We start from the raw sequence: 23,233 nt of genomic DNA on the forward strand, positions 1-23,233 counted from the left end.
AAAATGTACTTTTTGAGCAATAGGACTAAGACCTTCAGAGACTCTCCTTTTCAGTCCATACCTGTCTTAAAAGTCAATGTATGCCTTTTAAATATCATGATTCATGTCATATTCTACATGGAAATGTAGTTTTGTGGTTAGAACAACAACAACAACAAAAACTAATGAAATTTTTACTCTATTTATGCCTAGAAGAAGTAAAAAATAAAATAAAATAATAATAAGTGATATTTTGTGAATGAATGTTTTAAGTGCCAAGCACTGTGCTAAATATTTTATATCTCTTATTCCAGCTAAAACTAACCTTAAAAACCTCTGAGATAAGTACTCTTATTATGCCCATATTACAGATGAGGGAACTGGAGCATAGGAAAAGGCAAAGCAACTTGCCTAAAGGTAAATAAATAAATTTTTTGAAGGCAAAAGACAACAGCATCAAAATAGCCAAGGCTGATTCTCTAGTCCATGCTTTTGATCATTATGTTAGACTGGCAGACAGTTTAAGTCAGACAACTTAACTTCTCCAGAAATGTCCTGGTTAATCCAAGGATAAATATCTTTGCTTGTCTTGCTAAATTTGTCATTTGTCATTGGTAAAGTATTGATGAGATTTGACCCAGGTATAGAAATCCAAAAAGATCATCTTTTTATCTTGTTGTGTTTTTCATAGCTACCATAGCACTTCATTTAAAAAATAAGGTAGAAGGAAGTAACACCTGACAGATTCAGGTGCAATGCTTTGATAGACATAACTTGCTACCATCACAGTTTATTATTTCCATTTTCCTTTATACAGAACCCAGTGCTGCTCCCACAGATGTCAAGGCTACAAGTGTGTCTGTGTCAGAGATTCTTGTTGCATGGAAACATATTAAAGAGAGTCTAGGAAGACCACAGGGATTTGAGGTATGAATAGAATTATTGAAAATAAGCCTTGTTATTTCTGCTGCCACTGCATTCTCCTAAAGAAATGGTTTGGTGACACTTCAACAGAATTATATTCTTTTGAAATTTTTGTTCTGTGGCAAAGAAAGAAAAATATACTATTTTACTGACATGTTCATTAGCTGGCTTATTTTTTTAGTACAGTAGTTTCCATGGTACCATGTAAAGAATTTTTTTAAGGACATGAAAATAGACCTTTAGATAAAAATCAGGAGTTACAGGTGGATATTTACTGATATCCATTTTTCTGGTGGTTAAAAATGTTTTGTTTTGTTTTTTAAAGATTTTATTTACTTATTTGACAGAGAGAGATACAGTGAGAGAGGGAACACAAGCAGGGGGAGCGGGAGAGGGAGAAGCAGGCTTCCAGCTGAGCAGGGAGCCCAATGTGGGGCTCGATCCCAGGACTCTAGGATCATGACCTGAGCCGAAGGCAGAAGCTTAATGACTGAGCCACCCAGGTGCCCCTAAAAATGTTTTTGTGGAAAAATGTTTTTGTGTATTTCCTTCTAATAATTTAATGTATGAAACAAGTTTTCCTATTATACTCTCTTGGCAGATCTTAACTCCTATACTGACTTCTCAAAATTTGCTTGGACTTGATGATCTATACCTATTTATTTAAATGACTTTTTGTCCTTTAAATTTTGCTATTTTCAAACACGGTTATGTCAGCCTTATAATGGTGAAAATTTCATAACATTTCAAAGACTTCAGTGAAATTTTAGCCTCCACACGAACGAGAGGATCATACATAGTCTATGAACTTGAATATTCCACAAATTGAAGATCCCTACTTTTTGTGTTGGCCAGTAAGTGATAGGATTTTGGGGGATAATTTCTAAAAGACAAAAAGTAATTAGCATCGTACACAAGACCTTAGTTCCCTTTAAACTTAAATAGTGACCAAGTATAAGACTTGTACACCAACATGGTTTCAGACTGAAAACACATTTTTTTAATTCTATTTGAGTTTTCAAATAAGCCTGAGAAATATTTGATTAATAGACTGCTAGCATTAGATAATGATTTCTATGATAAAGAATTCACAAAATCTTTCTTAAGAGTTACAGCAGGACCATGTCTAAGAAACCATTATCTGTACGATATCATGGATTTGTTTCTATAATATTGCTTTGATTCATTATATGGTGGTCATAATTCAGTATGTGTCTTATCATGATTACATGTTTATTTGATTAATATCTTCTCATCTCCCGATCCATGCTGCAGGACTATATCTATTCACCAATGAATCTCAGCAACTGGTAGTACTTGGCTCATGAGAGCTACAATAAATATTTTTTGAATGAATGAGTATCTATGCTTCATAATCAGTCCCTTTTAATACCACTGTGGAAGACATTGGGGTAGCCTACCCTGCTCCCCTTCAGGGGACCAGTGCACTTTCCCTAGCTTCCACAAGTGTTGGCTGCTTATGGTTCTCAGTTTCCCCTTTGGAGAACTGTCCTTCACTGAGGGGTGCTGCTTTACCTGAAAAATTCCCTTCCCACAATCAGGCAACCCAAAGCCAATGACTGACTGACACTGGTCACTTGACTAAAGAAGAAAACAACTTCATGGTACGTTTTATGATGTAGAGCCTTTGCTGTGTGCATCAGGGCAAGGCTGAATTGATTACTGAGACCACAATCCTTCTCATCTCCCTCTCCTTCCTTCTTCTCGCCTCCCTTCTTTACAGGTTTACCTGCAAGCGCTCTCAAAATAAATCACATGCACTCAAATCTCTGTCTCAATCTCTGCTTCTAGGGAGCCTAACCTAAAACAGCTACATAAGTGTAGACTAACCTAGAATTCTGAATAAAAACATCTGGTGTGCATACTGTTAGAAAGGTCACAAAGTGTATCCTGGTAAACAGAAGAGTGAGGGATCTAGGCTCCCACATCTCAGAGTGGTGCTTCTCTCACACAGCCAGCCACACTCATTTTTTTTTTTTCTGCATGACATTCACATTCCCACTGCAACTCACTTGTAATAAAAGCTCTCTTGGAGGTCCAAACATCACCTAAGATTTATATTTGTGCACAATTCTTCTCCTTGTAAATATAAATAATTCATTCATTAAGTCAACAAACATTTATTGAAGACTCACTAAGTACCTACCAGACACTAAGCTAGATGCTAAGGATAAAACAATGAGCAAAGTGAAGTCTCTGTCCTCATGAATTTCATATTGAATTAGTGAAGGCAAATAACAAACAAACTAACAAATAAATGTGGGATATAATTTCAATTATGATAAATACTGTGTAGAAAAATAAACCTGAATAAGAAGGTAGAGAGTGAAAGAGTGCGCTATTTATAAAGGTATGAAAAGTCACCTTTTTTGAGGTTGTGACATTTGAATTGAAACATGACCGAATGTGAAAGAGGCAGAGAGAACAGCAAACTCAAAGTCTCTAAAGTAACAGCATGCTGGCCTTGTTCAAAGAACATGAAGGGAGTGATTTGGGTGAGATAGCAGTGAACAACAGAGAGGGTGGTAGGAAAATGGTGGAAAGAACACCAAGACAAGGACCAGATTATATGGGGTTTTGTGAACCACAGAAAGGAATCTGGATTTTATCCCAAGTATGAGGAGAAGGCATTAGAAGATTTTGAACAGGAAGAGTCAAGTCAGTATCTGACTTATATTTTCAAAGACTCTTCGTCTAGAGGGTCAAGAATAGACTCTAGACTAGATCTCAGGGAGAACAAAGAAAGGCAGTTGTTCCAACCTAGGTGACAATGAACTTTTTTTTTAATTTATTTATTTATTTTAGAGAGAGGGAGAGAGAGAGAACAAGTGAGTTGGGGGGGAGGGGCTGAGGCAGAGGGAGAGAATCTCAAGCAAACTCCCTGCTGAGCACAGAGCCTGATGCAGGGCTCAGTCCCACAGCCCATAAGATCACAACCTGAGCTGAAATCATGAGTTGGACACTAACTGAGACACCCAGGCACCCCAGACCATGAAGTTGCTTTTGACTGGAGCAATCACAGTGAAATCAAAAAGAAGGGACTTTTTAACATATATTTTGTATGGATGTATGATGGAATTTGAAAATGAATTCAGTGTGAACTAAGAAAAAGAAAGGAATCAAAGATAATTCCAGAGTTTTTCACCCAAGAAACTGAGCGAATAACATGTCATTCACATAGATGAGAAACTCGAAAAAAGAGTGGATGTTAGTGAAAAAAAAATTACAGATTCTGGTTTAAATGTGTTTAATTTTATGAGACTCTTATTTCCAAAAAGAGTTGTCAAGTAGGTCTTATGCTAAGAGAAAGGGTAGAGATGGAGATTTAACTCCAAGGAATCATCAGTATATAAATGGCCTTTATATATATACTGGCTGAGATCACTGAATGTTGATAAAGATGTTTCAGAATTGAGCCCTATGATGCCTGACGATTTGGAACTCAAGAAAGAAAGGGAGTCTGGCCAAAGAAATGAAGGGAGACAAGGAAGAAATTCAGAAGCTAAGAGAAGAATTGCTCTCCTGGGTAAAATGCTTCTGAGAAATTCAGAAAGAAGAAGCCTGAGATTGCAAAACATATATGGCCATGTAGAGATCCTAGTGACCTTGGTGAGAGTTTTATGGAATGCTGTGATCAAGGCTTGACTAGAGATTAAAAGCAAGACCACTCAAGAGTAACACTCAAGAGGGTCAGAGCACAACATTGTTGCTAAATGTGTATCATTTAAAATGGAAATGTATCCAAAAAACTGGAATATCCTTAAAAATAGAATGTTAATAGGAATAAACCAAATTCTGAAATAATCATCACAATGATTGCATTTTAAACTTCAAATAAATTAACACAAATCTGACAACTATTTTTATACTTAGAAACACAGAATCCATGGGCACAGTAACCTTTATACTATTTTATAGTGCCTTATAAGTTATTTTTAAAAACATGGCATCTTGTCAAATCAAAAAACTTACAATAGATAAACAAAAAATAGAGAGCAAGAAATCCAAGCATAACACTAAAAAAACCCATCAAACCACAAGAGAAGAAAGGAATAGAGAAGAACTTCAAAGGCAACCAGAAAACAATTAACAAAGTGCCAATAAGCACATACCCCTCAACAGTTACTTTAAATGTGAATGGACTAAATGTTCCAATCAAAAAGATTGAGAAAAAAACAAGAACCATCTATATGCTGCCTACAAGAGACTCACTTCAGACCTAAGGACACATGCAGATTGAAAGTGAAGGGCTGAGAAAATTTATACCATGCAAATTGGAGCAAAAAGAAAAAAGAGGTAGCAGTACTTCTATCAGACAAAATAGAGTTTAAAACAAGAGACAAAGAAGGACACTACATAATGATAAAGGGAACAATTCAACAAGAGAATATAACAATTGTAAATACTTATGCACCCAACACAGAAGAACTTAAATACATAAAGCAACTATTAACAGACATAAAGGAAGAAAGTGACAGTAATACAATAATAGTAGGGGACTTTACACCCCATCTACCTCGATGGATAGGTCATCCAGACAGAAAATCAACAAGGAAACAGCAGCTCTAAATTACACATTGGACCAGATGGATCTAACAAATATATTCAGAACATTCCAACCAGAAAGAGCAGAAGTGCACATTTTCAAGTATACATGAAACATTTTCTAGAATAGATCACATGTTAGGCAACAAAATAAGTCTCAATGAATTCCAAAAGATTGATATCATATCATGCATCCTTTCTAACCACAACATAAGAAATCACAAGAAAAAATCTGGAAAGAACACAAATACATGGAGGCTAAATAACATGCTATGGAACAATGATTGGGTCAACCAAGAAATCAAAGAGGAAATCGAAAATTACATGGATACAAATGAAAATAAACACACAAGGGTCCAAAATCTTTGGGATGCATCAAAAATTGTCCTCAGAGGGAAGATTTAGCAATACAGGCCTACTTCACAAAATAAGAAAATTCTCAAAAACCTAACCTTACACACAAAAGAGCAAGAAAAGAACAAAGCCCCAAGCCAGTAGAAGAAAGGAAATAATAAAAATAAGTGAAAAAATGTCATCTTATTACCAAATTTATTTATTTGGTGTATATTTATATTTATTTGGTATATATATTTATATTTATATATTTATTTTTTAATTTTTTATATATTGGAAAATTAAATGTATACTTTTTATAATCAGAAAATGAAAACTTTTATAATTCAGTGGCCAAGTATGACATTAATGGTTATTTATACTATCTCATAACTGGATAGTTGCATGTAGATTTAAAAATAAATATGAAATAAATAGGGCTTATAAGCATTTCTGCCACCCTCTCTTCTCTGTTCTCTTTACCCCTTTAAGGAGAGATCTCCTTCACCTTATCCACCCTAGAACTTAACTCCTCTCATCTCTTCACCTTTTTTTCTTTTTTTCACTTACTAAAAGATCTCACTGACTAAATATTACTAAAATATAGTAACCTACTAAAGTTTAATATTTTATCTCACAACTACCTCTGTCCTCTATTCTATCCCAACCACAATCCTAGCTAAATTTACTAGTGGTAGAATTTTGAGCATGGTGACAATAACTATTTATCTGTCACCAAACTCATGGGATTGGTTTCAAATTGTATGTACTTACCATATCAGTTCTACCAATCATTTTCTAGCCATAATTCCAACTTTACCTGCAATGTTTGAAAGAGCTAGTTACTATAAAGGCACTATGTGCCATTTTGAAAATAGCAGAGACTGTGTTTTCAAGCACCTCCATTGTTTTTCCTGAATTGAAATGTGTGAATGAGATAGAAAAGGTTCTGCTCTTATGAATGTAGAATCCTAATGGGAGAATACAAATAAAAATAAAAGAAATAAGCAAACAAGTAAAATAAGCTTAAATAACAATACATATAGAAGTTTAAAGGTAGAACACACCTGGTTCCTTTAAGGAAAAGAAAGAAGTAGAGCAACTGGATCTTAGTGAACAACGGTGTGAGTGGAATTAAAAGTAGAAAGTAGTGGGCTGAGACAAGATTATGTAGGGATATATGGATTACAGCGTTTTCATTTTCTTTCAAATGCAATGAAAATACATTGTGGAAATTTAAAGAGAGGACTGAGAATTTCTGATTTACATTTTTTTAAACACCACTTTAGTTGTTCTTATGTAAAGAATGAAAGGAGGAAGGAAGAAAAGTCAGGAGTAGAAGTTAAGAGGCTCTTGCAATAATCCAAGTAAGAAATGATGGTGAGTTAAACTAAGGTCATAGCAGTGGAGTAAGAGAGAAGTAAATATATTTCAGACACAGAGCTGACAGGATTTGCTGACTCATCAGATATGGAGGGAAGAGAAATGATTTCTGCATCACTGGTTTGGTCAAATGAATGAATGGCAGTGCCATTTTTCAAAAAAAAAAAAAAGGAGAAACTAGACAATAGGACAAAGAACAGATTTGAAGGTGGGAAATTAAGAGTTCTGTTTTGGTTAATTTAAATTTAACATGCCTGTTAGAAATTTAGGAGGATAAGTCAGGTAGGAAACAGGATATATGGGTTTGGAGTCTAAGAGATCAGGATAAAAACATTAAAATGGCAGTCATAGAGGAGGTATTCAAAGACATGCTGCAAGATGAAACCACCTAAAGGAAAAAATTTCCAGAGGAGAGGAGAGGGAAAAAAAAAAAAAAAGGATAGGAGAAGGAGTGAGAAGGGGCTAAGCTGTGTCCTGGCACACTCCGCATTTAGAAGTTTAGCAGGGAAGGAAGGAAGATGGCAGAGTAGGAGAATCCCAAATTCACCCATGGACACACCAATGTAACAGCTACATTTGTACAACTAACTCTGAAAATGACCTAAAGACTGACAGAACAGACCTTCTATAGCTAATCTTAAAGAGAAGACCACATCTGAAAGGGTAGGAATGTTGAAGACACACTTGGGAACCCCAGTGCAACTAACCACAAACAAGAGAGACATCACAAGCATGGAGAAGTGAGACAGACCCCACACCAGGCACCCCCAGCACTGGAAACCTGCACTGGGAAGATGAGCTCCCATACCATTTGACTTTGAAAACCAGTGAGACTTCACACCAAGAGCTTTAAAAATCAACGGCCTTAACTCCTGAACAGCTGGAGCATGATAGGAAACCAAGTCCCCACATTTAACAAGCCAGCATACTAAATAACTCAGCCCCAGACACAGCATAGAAGCAGCAGTTTGAAAAGTGCCTTGGATATATGTGAAGGAGATTTATTGACTAATCTTAGAACATGCACAAGAGGATTAGAGATCTGCAGGAGATGTCTTCAGGAACAAAAGTGCTGGTGGGTGAAGTTTTCTTTCCCCTCCCCCAGTCTAGGTAGCCAGACACTTGCAAGAACCAACGCTAACATTCTCCATTTACCTTGCTAGCACCACATGACCTTTTCCTCCTGTGCAGTGTCCCCTGTGGACCCACCCCATCCAATCTGCCTGCCTTGATAGGTGTACCTCCAAAGTAGCTCCTGCCCCACCACACCCAGCAGGCAGCCCTGGCCTGGAAGGCACCACTCCAAAGTAACTCCTGCCCTGGGGAGGGAGGGTAACCACACACACCAGCATGCCAGTAGTTCCTGCAGCAGGACCTCCTAGATGCTCTGCAGAATGTAAGCCCTGTCCATTGGTGCCCACCTGCAGCTGTGGCAAAGAGGCTAATTGCAAACATCTAGGTAGACTGATGACCCTACTCACCAAGAACCTGTTACAGCTGCATCCAAGCCTCTCAACAGATTGGGTAGCAAACTCTGCCCAGTGTGCCCACAGCAGACAAAGCAGGTCATTGCAGCTGGCTGGGCTGCAGGCAATTGCAGCTCAGCCACAGAAGCTCACACGGGAGAAACCTCTGGAGCATCTGGTTCTGGTGTCCATGTGGAACTGCACTGTATTCTGTACATATTTTACTACAGTACCTCTTCTATACAGGCCATGACTTTCAAAACCAAAAGACATAGCCAATCTACCTGGTATATAAAAAGAAACATAGAAAGTTAGACAAAATGAATAGAGAGAGGAATATGCCCCAAATGAAAGAACACAACAAAATCACAGTAAAAGAGCTAAATGAAATGATGATAAGCAATATTCCTAATAAAGAATTCAAAGTAATGGTCATAAAGATACTCACTGGACTTGAGAAAAAAGTAGAGAGTCTCAGTGAGAACTTCAACAAAGAAAAATATAAAAAAGAACCAGCAGAACTGAAGAATTCAAAAACTGAAATGAAGAATACTGTAGAGGGAATCAAGGCCAGATTAGAGGATGCAGAAGAATGGATCAGTGATCTGGAAGACAGAGCAATGGAATGCACCCAAGCTGAACAGCAATAAGAATAACTAAAAATAAAAATAGGTTAAGAGAACTCTGCAACAACATCAAACATAATAACATTCACATTATAGGGATCCCAGAAGAAGAAGAGAGAGAGAAGAGGGAAGAAAACTTATCTGAAGAAACAATAGCTGAAAATGTCCCTAATCTGGGGAAAGAAGAAGACATCCAGTTATAGGAAACACACAGAGCTCCTAACAAGAAGAACCCAAGAAGGTCCACACTAAGACATGTAATAATTAAACTAGCAAAAATTAATGATAAAGAGATAATTTTAAAAGCAACAAAGAATAAAGAAACAGTTACAGACAAGGGAAACCCCATAATGCTATCAGCTGATTTTTCAGCAGAAACTTCAGACCAGAAGGGAGTAGTATGATATATTAAAGTTCTGAAAGGAAAAAAATCTACAATCAAAAATATTCTACACAGCAAGATTATCACTCAGAATAGGCAAGATAAAGAGTTTCCCACACAAACAAAAGTTAAAGGAGTTCATGACCACCAAATCAGCCTTATAAGAAATGTTAAAGGGAATTTTTTAAGTGGAAAAAAAAAGTCATAAGTAGAAGTAAGAAAATTATAAAAGAAAAAAATCTCAGAGGTAAAACCGAACATATAGTAAAGATAGTAGATTAATCACTTATGAAGCCAGTTTGGAGGTTAAAACACAAAAGTAATAAAATAAATTACATCTACAAAAATTAGTACAGGTTGTATAAGATAAAAATATGTAAAATATGATATCATACACATAAAACATGGAGAGGGGAGTAAAAATTTAGTGCTTTTAGAATGTGTTTGTTCTTAATTGACTATCAAACTAATATTGACTACTGTACACATAAGATGTTAAGTTAGAAGTCAATGGCAACCAGAAATCAAAAACCTATAATCGATACACACAAAATAAAGAGAGCATAACACTAAAGAAAGCCATCAAACCAAAAAAAAAAAAAAAGAAAGCAAGAGAAGAAGGAACATAAAATGACTGCAAAAACAACCAGAAAACAATTAACAAAGTGCCAATAAGTACATATCTCTCCAATCATTACTTTAAATATGAATGGACAAATGCTCCAAATCAAAAGACATAGTGTGACTTAAGGGATAACAAAGTAAGACCCATTTATTATGCTGCCTAAAAGAGATTCACTTCAGACCTAAAGACAAGTACAGACTAGAAGTTAAGGGATGAAAACACTTACACCATGCAATTGGGAGCAAAAGAAATATGGAGTAGCCATACTTCTATTGGACAAAATAGACTTTAAAACAAAGATTGTAGCAACAGACAAAGATGGCCATTACAATTCAACCAGAGGATATAACAATTGTAAATACCTATATACCAACATAGGAGCACCTAAATACATCTAGCACATATTAACAAACATAAAAGGAGAAACTGACAGTAACACAATAGTAGAAGAGGACTTTAACGCATGTACATCAATGGATAGATCATCCAGATAGAAAATCAACAAGGAAATAGTGGCTTTGAAAAACACCTTAGACCAGATAGATATAACAGATATACGGAGAACATTTCACAAGTTCTTTTCTAGTGTGCAGGGGATATTCTCTAGGATAGATCACATACTAAGCCACAGAACAAATCTCAGTCCATTTAAGAATATTGAAGTCATATCATGCATCTTTTCTGACCACAACAGTATGAAACTAGAAATCTATTACAAGAAAAAAAATAAAAAAAAACACAAATGCATGAAGGCTAAACAATATGCTACTAAACAACAAATGTGTTAATGAAGAAATGAAAGAGGAAATTTTAAAATACATTGAGACAAATAAAAGTGAAAACTTGGTGGTCTTAAATCTTTGAGACATAGAAAAAGCAATTCTAAGAGGAAGGCTTATAGTGATACACACTTATCTCAAGAAACAAGAAATATCTCAAATAAACAACCCAACCTTACACCTAAAAGGGCTAGAAAAATAACAAAGCCCAAAGTTAGTAAAAGGAAGGTAAAAATAAAGATTATAGGGGAAATAAATGAAACAGAGATGAAAAAATAATAGAAAATATCAATGAAACCAAAAGCTGTATATTTGGGTTTTTTTATTTTTTTATTTATTCTTATGTTACATTAATCACCATACATTACATCATTAGTTTTTGATGTAGTAGTCCATGATTCATTGTTTGTGTATAACACCCAGTGCTCCATGCAGAACATGCCCTCTTTAATACCCACCACCAGGCTAACCCATCCCCCCACTCATCCCCCCACCCCCCTCCTGTCTAGAACCCTCAGTTTGTTTCTCAGAGGCCATAGTCTCTCATAGTTCATCTCCCCCTCCAATTTCCCCCCCTTCATTCTTCCCCTCCTGCTATCTTCTTTTTTAACATATAATGTATTACTTGTTTCAGAGTTACAGTTCTGTGATTCAACAGTTTTACACAATTCACAGTCCTCATCATAGCACATACCCTCTCCAAAGTGTATCACCCAGCCACCCCATCCCTCGCATCCCCTACCACTCCAGCAACCCTCAGTTTGTTTCCTGAGATTAAAAAATCCTCATATCAGTGAGGTCATATGATACATGTCTCTCTCTGATTGACTTATTCTGCTCAGCATAACGCCCTCCAGTTCCATCCACGTCATTGCAAATGGCAAGATTTCATTGCTTTTCATGGCTGCATAATATTCCATTGTATATATATACCACTTCTACTTTATCCATTCATCTGTCAATGGGCATCTTGGCTCTTTCCATAGTTTGGCTATTGTGGACATTGCTGCTATAAACATTGGGGTGCATGTACCCCTTCAGATCCCTAATTTGTATCTTTGGGGTAAATACCCAGTAGTGCAATTGCTGGGTCAGAGGGTAGCTCGATTTTCAACTTTTTGAGGAACCTCCATACTGTTTTCCAGAGTGGCTGCACCAGCTTGCATTCCTACCAATAGTGTAGGGGGGTTCCCCTTTCTCCGCATACCCGCCAACATCTGTCATTTCCTGACTTGTTAATAGCTATTCTGACTGGCGTGAGGTGGTATCTCATTGAGGTTTTGATTTGGATTTCCCTGATGCCGAGCGATGTTGAGCACTTTTTCATGTGTGTGTTGGTGATTTGGATGTCTTCTTTGGAAAAATGTCTGTTCATGTCTTCTGACGATTTCTTGATCCATCATTTGTTCTTTGGGTGTTGAGTTTGATAAGTTCTTTATAGATTTTGGATACTAGCCCTTTATCTGATATGTAATTTGCAAATATCTTCTCCCATTCTGTCGGTTGTCTTTTGGTTTTGATGACTGTTTCTTTTGCTGTGCAAAAGCTTTTTATCTGGATGAAGTCCCAATAGTTCATTTTTGCCCTTGCTTCCCTTGCCTTTGGCGATGTTTCTAGGAAGAAGTTGCTGTGGCTGAGGTCGAAAAGGTTGCTGCCTGTGTTCTCCTTTAGGATGTTGATGGACTCCTGTCTCACATGTACGTCTTTCAACCATTTGGAGTCTATTTTTGTGTGTGGTGTAAGGAAATGGTCCAGTTTCATTCTTCTGCATATGGCTGTCCAATTTTCCCAAAACCATTTGTTGAAGAGACTGTCTTTTTTCCATTGGACATTCTTTCCTGCTTTGTCAAAGATTAGTTGACCATAGACTTGTGGGTCCATTTCTGGGCTCTCTATTCTGTTCCATTGATCTATGTGTTTGTTTTTGTGCCAGTACCATACTGTCTTGATGATGACAGCTTTGTAATAGAGGTTAAAGTCCGGAATTGTGATGCTGCCAGGTTTGCTTTTCTTTTTCAACATTCCTCAGGCTATTTGGGGTCTTTCCTGGTTCCATACAACTTTTAGGATTATTTGTTCCATTTCTTTGAAAAAAGTGGATGGTATTTTGATAGGGATTGCATTGAATGTGTAGATTGCTCTAGGTAACATTGATATCTTCACAATATTTGTTTTTCCAATCCATGAGCATGGAACGTTTTTCCATTTCTTTGTGTCTTCCTCAATTTCTTTCATGAGTATTTTATAGTTTTATGAGTACAGATTCTTTGCCTCTTTGGTTAGATTTGTTCCTAGGTATCTTATTGTTTTGGGTGCAATTGTAAATGGGATTGACTCCTGAATTTCTCTTTCTTCTGTCTTGTTGTTAGTGTATAGGAATGCCATTGACTTCTGTGCATTGGTTTTATATCCTGCCACTTTACTGAAGTCTTGAATGAGTTCTAGCAGTTTTGGGGTGGGATCTTTTGAGTTTTCCACATAAAGTATCATATCATCTGCAAAGAGTGAGAGTTTGACTTCTTCTTTGCCAGTTCAGATGCCTTTTATTTCTTTTTGTTGTCTGACTGCTGTGGCTAGGGCTTCTAGTACTATGTTGAATAGCAGTGGTGATAGTGGACATCCCTGCCGCATTCCTGACCTTAGGGGGAAAGCTCTCAGTTTTTCCCCATTGAGAATGATATTTGCTGTGGGTTTTTCATAGATGGCTTTTATGATATTGAGGTATGTACCTTCTATCCCTATACTCTGAAGAGTTTTGATCAAGAAAGGATGCTGTACTTTGTCAGATGCTTTTTCTGCATCTATTGAGAGGATCATATCGTTCTTGTTCTTTCTTTTATTAATGTAGTGTATCACATTGATTGATTTGTGGATGTTGAAGCAACCTTGCAGCCCAGCAATAAATCCCACTTAATCGTGGTGAATAATCCTTTTAATGTACTGTTGGATCCTATTGGCTAGTATTTTGGTGAGAATTTTTGCATCCATGTTTATCAAGGATATTGGTCTGGAATTCTCCTTTTTGATGGGGTCTTTGTCAGTTTTGGGATCAAGGTAATGGTGGTTTCATAAAATGAGTTTGGAAGTTTTCCTTCCATTTCTATTTTTTGGAACAGTTTCAGAAGAATAGGTATTAATTCTTCTTTAAATGTTTTGCAAAATTCCCTTGGGAAGCCATCTGGCCCTGGGCTCTTGTTTGTTGGGAGATTTTTGATGACTGCTTCAATTTCTTTCGCGGTTTTAGGACTGTTCAGGTTTTCTATTTCTTCCTGGTTCAGTTTTGGTAGTTGATACATCTCTAGGAATGTGTGCATTTCTTCCAGATTATCTAATTTGTTGGCATATAGTTTCTCATAATATGTTCTTATAATTTTTTGTATTTCTTTGGTGTTGGTGTTCTCTCCTCTTTCATTCATGATTTTATTTTTGGGAGCCCTTTCCCTTTTCTTTTTGATAAGTCTGGCCAGGGGTTTATCAATCTTGTTAATTCTTTCAAAGAACCAGTCCTAGTTTCATTGATCTGTTCTACTGTTCTTTTGGTTTCTATTTCATTGATTTCTGCTCTGATCTTTATTATTTCTCTTCTCCTGCTGGGTTTAGGCTTTATTTGCTGTTCTTTCTCCAGCTCCTTTAGGTGTAGGGTTAGGTTGTGTACTTGAGACCTTTCTTGTTTCTTGAGAAAGGCTTGTATTGCTATATACTTTCCTCTTAGGACTGCCTTGGCTGCATCCCAAAGATTTTGAACAGTTGTGTTTTCATTTTCATTTGTTGCATGAATGGTTTTAATTCTTCTTTAATTTTCTGTTTGACCCATTCATTCTTTAGTAGGATGCTCTTTAGCCTCCATGTATTTGAGTTCTTTCTGACTTTCCTCTTGTGATTGAGTTCTAGTTTCAAAGCACTGTGGTCTGAAAATACGTAGGGAGTGATCCCAATCTTTTGGTACCTGTTGAGACCTGATTTGTGACCTAGTATGTGACCTATTCTGGAGAATGTTCCATGGGCACTAGAGAAGAGTGTGTATTCTGTTGCTTTCGGATGGAATGTTCTGAATATATCTGTGAAGTCCATTTGGTCCAGTTTGTCACTTAGAGTCTTTATTTCCTTGTTGATCTTTTCTTTAGATGATCTGTCCATTTCAGTGAAGGGGGTGTTAAAGTCCCCCACTATTATTGTATTATTGTCGATGTGTTTCTTTGCTTTTGTTGTTAATTGACTTATATAATTGGCTGCTCCCTTGTTAGGGGCATAGATATTTACAATTGTTAGATCTTCTTGTTGGATAGACCCTTTAAGTAGGATATAGTGTCCTTTCTCATCTCTTATTAGAGACTTTGGTTTAAAATCTAATTTGTCTGATATAAGGATTGCCACCCCAGCTTTCTTTTGGTGTCCATTAGCATGGTAAATGGTTTTCCACCCCCTCACTTTAAATCTGGGGGTGTCTTTGGGTCTAAAATGAGTCTCTTGCAGACAGCATATTGATGGGTCTTGTTTTTTAATCCAATCTGTGCCTTTTGATTGGGGCATTAGGCCATTTACATTCAGGGTAACTATTGAAAGATATGAATTTAGTGCCATTGTATTGCCTATAAGGTGACTGTTACTGTATAGTGTCTGTGTTCCTTTCTGGTTTATGTTGCTTTTAGGCTCTCTCTTTGCTTAGAGGACCCCTTTCAAGATTCCTTTTAGGGCTGGTTTCGTATTTGTAAATTCCTTTAGTTTTTGTTTGTCCTGGAAGCATTTTATCTCTCATTCTATTTTCAATGACAGCCTAGCTAGATATAGTATTCTTGGCTGCATATTTTTCTCATTTAGTGCTCTTAAGATATCATGCCAGTCCTTTCTGGCCTGCCAGGTCTCTGTGGATAGGTCTGTTGCTAATCTAATGTTTCTACTATTGTAGGTTACAGATCTCTTCTCCCAAGCTGCTTTCAGGATTTTCTCTTTGTCTCTGAGACTCGTAAGTTTTACTGTTAGATGTCCGGGTGTTGACCTATTTTTATTGATTTTGAGAGTGGTTCTTTGTGCCTCCTGGATTTTGATGCCTGTTTCCTTCCCAAATTAGGGAAGTTCCTTACTATAATTTGCTCCAATATAGTTTTTGCTTCTCTCTCTCTTTCTTCTTCTTCTGGGATCCCAGTTATTTTAATATTGTTTCATCTTATGGTATCACTTATCTCTCAAATTCTGCCCTCATGATCCAGTAGTTGTTTATCTCTCTTTTTCTCAGCTTCTTTATTTTCCATCATTTGGTCTTTATATCACTGATTCTCTCTTCTGCCTCATTTATCCTAGCAGTTAGAGCCTCCATTTTTTATTGCACCTCATTAATAGCCTTTTTGATTTCAACTTGGTTAGATTTTAGTTCTTTTATTTCTCCAGAAAGGGTTTCTCTAATAACTTCCATGATTTTTCAAGCCCAGCTAGTATCTTTAAAATCATCATTCTGAACTCTAGTTCCAACATCTTACTAATGTCCATATTGATTAGGCCCCTAGCAGTCGGTACTGCCTCTTGTTCTTTTTGTTGATGTGATTTTTTCCATCTTGTCATTTTGTCCAGAGGAGAATAGATGAATGAGAGAACAAAATGCTAACAGGGTAACAATGTCCCCATAAAATATACACTAAACAAATCAGAAAAGACCTCAAACCAGGGGAAAAGAAAGGGAAAGAAAGAAAAAAGAAAAAGAAAAAGATTTAAAAAACCAACAACAAAAAAAAACAAAACAAAATACCAGAATATGATCGAATATGATCAAATATGATCAGGCTGGTGTATAGATCAGTGCCACACACTAGATTTTGGGCATATTTTGGTCTGTGAGAAGAAAGTGTCTCCCAAAATTTTAAAGAAAGAAAAACTTATATATGTACAAAAATAAGGGTTAATACAATGAAGGGATGGAATATAACTGTAAAGATGAAAATTATAAAAGATTTTATAAATGGAACTGGTAAGAAGTTTGTTGAATAAATAAGAAAATTTTAAAAAAATTAAAACGGTTAAGAATGTGATCAGGCAGGAGACTAGAACAAAGCCATACACTAGAGATTTAGGGTATATTTTGGTCTGTTAGAAGAAACTGTATCCCAAAATTTTAAAGAGAGAACAACTTATATATATATACAAAAAATAAGGTTAACTACTATGAACGGAGAGAATATGACTCTAAAAATGAAAAATAAAAAAGAGTTTTTAATAAAGGGATTGATAAGATGTTGGTTGAAAAAGGGAAAAAAAAGAAAAAAGAAATATTCAAAAAAAAGAAAGAAAGAAAGGAAAAGAGAGTTAAAAAAAATTTAACTTTGAAAGACTAAAGAATCATGGGGAAAAAGTCATGAGTTCTATGTACAGTATTCCCCTAGGCTGGAGTTCTGCCATTCTCATTGATCGGTAAACTTGGTGTTGGCTGGCTGTTTTTGCTGATCTTCTGGGGGGAGGGGCCTGTTGCCATGGTTCCCAAATGTCTTTGCCAGAGGCAGAATTGTCCCGCCCTTGCCGGTCCGGGCTAAGTAATCTACTCAGGTTTGGTCTCTGTAGCTTTTGTTCCCTGCAAGCTTTCTATACAGCTTTGGAGGACAAGAGTGAAAATGGCGGCCTCCCAATCTCCACCCCAGAGGAGCCGTGAACTCAGGGCCCCACTACTCAGTGAGCCCCCAGAGAAAAGCAGTCAATCACTCCCATCTCCCCGGTCTCCGGCCGTACTCCATGCTCACCCGGCCTGTCACCAAGCATTTCTATATCTGGCACCTGACCCCATGTGGAGTCTCCAAACCCAGCAGATCCCTGCAGTGCGCTCCCATGCCGTTCCTCCTACGGGAGGAAGGGGAGTCTCCCCAGATCTGCTGCTTGTTGGGTCCCTACTGGAAGAGCAGTGGCCTGACTGTGCTGCCGATCACAGTTTATGGCAACCCCGAGCTGAGAGCCCACTCCTCAACTCCGTCTCTGCAGCTGGCTTCCCCGCTCTGATACCTGGGAGCTCTGCCGCACTCAGGCACCCCTGGTCTTTCTGTGACCCCGAGGGTCCTGAGACCACACTGTCCCAGTGAGGGTTCCAACCCCTGCTTAGCTACTGGAGTGATGTCCCTCAGCAGAGCCGACTTCTAAAAGTTCTGATTTTGTGCTCTGGGCTCTATCACTTGCCAGAAGCAGCTGACGGAGTCCCCCTCCCCCGCCATCTATCCTCCCGAATATCGCCTTGGATTCCCTTCTCCACACGTCCTACCTTCCAGAAAGTGGTTGCTTTTCTGTTCAGAGAGTTGTTGCTATTCTTTTCTTCAATCTCCTGTTGAGTTCATAGGTGTTTAGAATGGTTTGATCCCTATCCAGCTGAATTCCTGGGACCAGATGAGATCCAGGTCTCCTACTCCTCTACCATCTTCCAAAAGCTGTATATTTGAAAAGACAAACAAAGCTGATCAGCCATTAGCAAGACTCATCAAGGAAGAAAAGAGAGATGCTCAAATAAATAAAATCAGAAATAAAGGAGGGAAAATAACAGCCAATATCAAAGAAATGCAAAGAATTATAAGAGAATATTATGAAAAATTATATGCTAACAAATTGGAAAAAGCAGAAGAAATAGATAAATTCCTAGAGACATACAATCTTCCAAACTTAAATCAGGAAGAAATAGAAAATTTGAACAGACTGATTAATAGTAATGGAATTGAATCAATAATCAAAATACTCCCAACAAACAAAAGTCCAGGACCAAATGGCTCCATAGGTGAATTCTACCAAACATTTAAAGAAGAGTTAATACTTATACTTCCCAAACTATAACAAAAGCTAGGAGAAGAAGGAAAACTTCCAAATTCATTCTATTCAGTCAACATTACCCTGACTCCAAAAACAGACAAAGACACTACAAAAAAGAATTCTTTTTTAAAAACTACAGGCCAATATCTGATAAACATAGATGGAAAACTCCCAAATTTTAGCAAAGTGAATTCAAAAATACTTTTTAAAAAAATCATTCACCACGATCAAGTGGGATTTACTTCAGGGTTACAAGGGTGGTTTGATATAAGCAAATCAATCAGTGTGATACATCACATTAACAAAAGGAAGAATAAAAAACCTATGATCACTTCAACAGATGCAGAAAAATCATCTGACAAAACACATGCATTCATGATAAAACGCTCAACAAAGTAGGTTTAGTGGGAATATACCTCAACATAATAAAGGCTATATATGACAAACCCAGAGCTAACATTATACTCAATGGTAAAAAAAAACTGAAAGCTTTTTCTCTAAGATCAGGAGCAAGACAAAGATATCCACTCTCACCAATTTTTTTCAATATAGTACTGGAAGCCTAGTCATAGCAATCAGACAACAAAAAGAAATAAAAGTCATCCAAATTGATAAGGAAGAAGTAAAACTGTCACTATTTGCAGATGACATGATACTACATATAGAAAAGTTAAAAGCTGCCAAAAAACTGTTAGATGTAATAAATGAATTCAGTAAAGTTGCAGGATACAGAATTAATGTAAGTCTGTTGCACTTCTACATACTAATAATAAAGTAACAGAAAGAGAAATTAAGGAAATAATCTCACAATTGCACCAAAAGAATAAAATACCTAGGAATAAATTTAACCAAGGTGAAAGACCTATACTCTGAAAACTATAAATGATGAAAGAAATTGAAGACAACACAAATAAATGGGAAGTTACACCATGTTCTTGGATTGGAAGAATTAATATCATTAAAATGTAATCTACTGATTCTACGCAATCCCTATCAAAATATCAAGAACATTTTTTACAGAACTAGAACAAATAATCTTAAAAATTATATGAAATCACAAAAGACCTCATATAACCAAAGCAATCTTGAGAAAGGAGTACAAAGCTGAAGGTATCACATTCCCAGATTTCAAGGTATACTATAGGGCTACAGTAATCAAAAGAGTATGTTACTGACACAAAAAATAGACAAAAAGATCAATCAAAGAGGATAGAAAGCCTAGACGTTAGCCCACACATAAATGGTTAATAAATCTACGACAAAGGAGGCAAGAATAGCCAATGGGGAAAAGACAGAAAACTGGACAGCTACATGTAATAGAATGAAACCACATCACTTTCTTTTTTTTTTTTTTAAAGATTTTATTTATTTATTTGACAGAGAGAGACACAGCGAGAGAGGGAACACAAGCAGGGGGAGTGGGAGAGGGAGAAGCAGGCTTCCCGCAGAGCAGGGAGCCCGATGCGGGGCTCGATCCCAGGACCCCGGGACCATGACCTGAGCCGAAGGCAGACGCCTAACGGCTGAGCCACCCAGGCGCCCCAACCACATCACTTTCTTAATCATACACAAAAATAAACTCAAAATGGACTAAAGACCTAAATGTAAGACCTGAAACCATAAAACTGCTAAAAGAAAACATAGTGGTAATCTCTTGGACATCACCCTTAACAACATATTTATAGATATGTCTCCTTAGGAAAGAGAAACAAAAGCAAAAATAAACTGTTAGGACTAAACCAAAATAGAAAGTTTCTCCACAGCAAAAGAAACCATCAACAAAACAAAATGAAATCTAATGAATGGGAAAAGACATTTGCAAAAATATACCTAATAAGGGGTTACTATCCAAAATATATAAAGAATTTATTCAACACACACCCACACACAAACACTCACACACACACAGTTTCATTTAAAAATGGGCAGAGGACCTAAATAGACATTTTTCCAAAGAAGACATCCAGACGGCCAAGAGACACATGAAAAGATGCCTAACGTCACTCATTAGGGAAATACAAATCAAAACCACAATGAGATATCACCGCACACAGTCAGATGGCTAGTACCAAAAAGACAAGAGATAACAAGTGTTGGTGAGGATGTAGAAAAAAAGAGAACCCTTATGCACTGTTAATGAGAATGTAATTGTTGCAATCGCTGTGGAAAATAGTATGGAGGTTTCTCAAAAAATTAAAAAGAGAAATACTATATAATCCAATAATTCCACTTCTGGGTATTTACCCAAAGGAAAAAAAAAAACTTGAAAGTATATGAAATATTAATGAAATATTCCTCAGCCATTAAAAAAGAATGAGATCTTGCCATTTGTGACAACATGGGTGGACTTAGAAGTTATTAAGTAAAATTAGAGAAAGACAAATACCATATGATTTCACTTATATTGTGGAATTTAAAAAAGCAAACTAACAAACAATTAAGCAGACTCTTAAATACGGAGAACAAACTGGTAGTCACCAGAGGATAAGTGGTTAGAGGGATGGGTGAAATAGATAAAGGGGATTAAGAGGTAAAAACTTCCAATTATAAAATACATGAGTCATGGTGATGAAAAGTACAGCATAGGGAATATAGTAAAAATTATTGTAATAATGTTGTATAGTGACAAATGGTGAGCATTGACTAATGTACAGAATTGTTGAATCAATCAATATATTGTACACCTGCAACTAATATAGCATTGTATGTCAGTTCTACTTCAATAATATAAATGAATAGTAAACAAATAAATAATAAATAAATAAATAAACAAATAAAACAAAATTTAGCTGAAGAGGAAAAATTGGCAAGGAGACTGGCAAGGAAAGATCAGTTTGGGAGAGGTGTGATAGGTGCCACAGAAACTGAAAGAGCTGATTTTAAAAAAAACAAACAAACAAACAAAAAAAAAAAACACTTCAATTCAGAGCTCTCAATACAGCAACAACTTTATTTGCTGTGGAATCAGCTAAGTCTTGTCAGGATACCAAGATGTTTTGATATGCATGAGAATCACAATGCTCCAATGTTGGTATCAAAAATGGTTAAGACAATACCTGACTTTGTTTTTGCACTACTCAAAGATTATAGTAAGTGGGTCTAATTAATTACTGCAGAAAACTATCTTCACCTCAGACAAAAGCAGCTAAAAGAAGTCAAGGTGAGGCTTTCATATGGGAAATTTCCTTTGATATACCAGGAGAAACAGGGGAGGTAAATGAGAAATAAATCATTTCTGAAGTCATGTGCACAGATTTATTTCCATCTAGAATATGGTTCCTGTCAAGTACATACTTCCCTACAATTTTAATATTGATGAATTGTATCTCTAGAATACATACTAATGATAACGCCTCCATGCATTTTTCTTAATAAATAATCAAACTTAAACCTGTAGGTGGCTTACGTGACTCTGAAATCTTTGTATTTTCTCTTCTACTAATCATGGGATTCTATGCTTAAGCAAGGATCATTTAGAGACAAGACAGACCTCATTATGGGCAATAAAGTCCTAAAGGCCCTTATATCCTTACTTACCTTCTGACCCAAATCCCTCTCATTGTGCTCTCCTTCTCACTCTGTTTCTCAGCTGACTTGCAGCCTGATTCTATGACCTAGATTGACAGTCAGATTTGGATCTTGAATCCCTGATATGACTGTCTGTATGTTTCATCTGAATCCCATTTATTGATTCGCCTAATATTTATTGAGTGGCTATGTTTTGGTGATATGTGTGGGGTAAAACAATAAGTAAAATAGAGTCCCTGCCCTTATGAAGTTCACAGTCTAGCAAGGAAGATTCTATTTCTTTCGTTTTTGTTTTTTGGTATTTGTTTTTTAATCCTAACCTGAGGTCTTGACCTAACTACAGATAGCTGCTTTTGCTGGATGACTTGACCTTGACATTCTTTCCCCTGATGTACCTAGCCCTACGGAGCAGCTATAGAATTTCAATAGGAGGCTTCCCCTGATACCATCTGTTAATAATTAACTCACATTTGGCATTTTTTGCCTTTTACAAGGCAGCCTCCATTACATCTTAATTGTTTTAAAAAATAATGAACCAAGCATTTTTACTTAAACTATGTTCATCTGCAACAAACTTAACACTATGAATACATTAACCATTTAATTCAATTCAAACTAATTTTGGTTATTAAATTTACTAATTGCCTTATTTAATAGAATGGTCATGCGAATTGAAATGGTAGGAATAGCTATGCATAAAAATAGAGAAAGAACGATGACATCCCCTAACCCACCAAAAAAGACTGTAATTAATGGTAAAGGGCTTCAGGACATTTTACCCACGGGCATTTTTAAATGTCACAATTAGGCTAGATTAGGACTCTGCTATCAAAAGAAAAAAGTGGTCTTTTATTTTCAACAAGCTTTTAAGATGC

The 23,233-nt window shown here is 36.5% G+C and overlaps 1 protein-coding gene and 1 long non-coding RNA gene across 5 annotated transcripts in view; one reads left to right on the plus strand and one right to left on the minus strand.

Moving 5' to 3' along the window:
* Positions 1–23,233, plus strand: part of CNTN5 (contactin 5) — a 1,336,681-nt gene that overhangs the window by 1,282,552 nt on the left and 30,896 nt on the right. For all 3 annotated transcript variants that reach the window (XM_078058730.1, XM_078058731.1, XM_078058732.1), the window contains one exon: positions 797–906. In XM_078058730.1, coding sequence (XP_077914856.1) covers positions 797–906 — 110 coding nt within the window. The remainder of the gene's footprint in view (positions 1–796; positions 907–23,233) is intronic.
* Positions 1–23,233, minus strand: part of LOC144379455 (uncharacterized) — a 113,347-nt gene that overhangs the window by 85,033 nt on the left and 5,081 nt on the right. The window lies entirely within an intron of this gene.

Source organism: Halichoerus grypus, chromosome 11, assembly GCF_964656455.1.
Source record: "Halichoerus grypus chromosome 11, mHalGry1.hap1.1, whole genome shotgun sequence".
Taxonomy (NCBI): Eukaryota; Metazoa; Chordata; class Mammalia; order Carnivora; family Phocidae; genus Halichoerus; species Halichoerus grypus.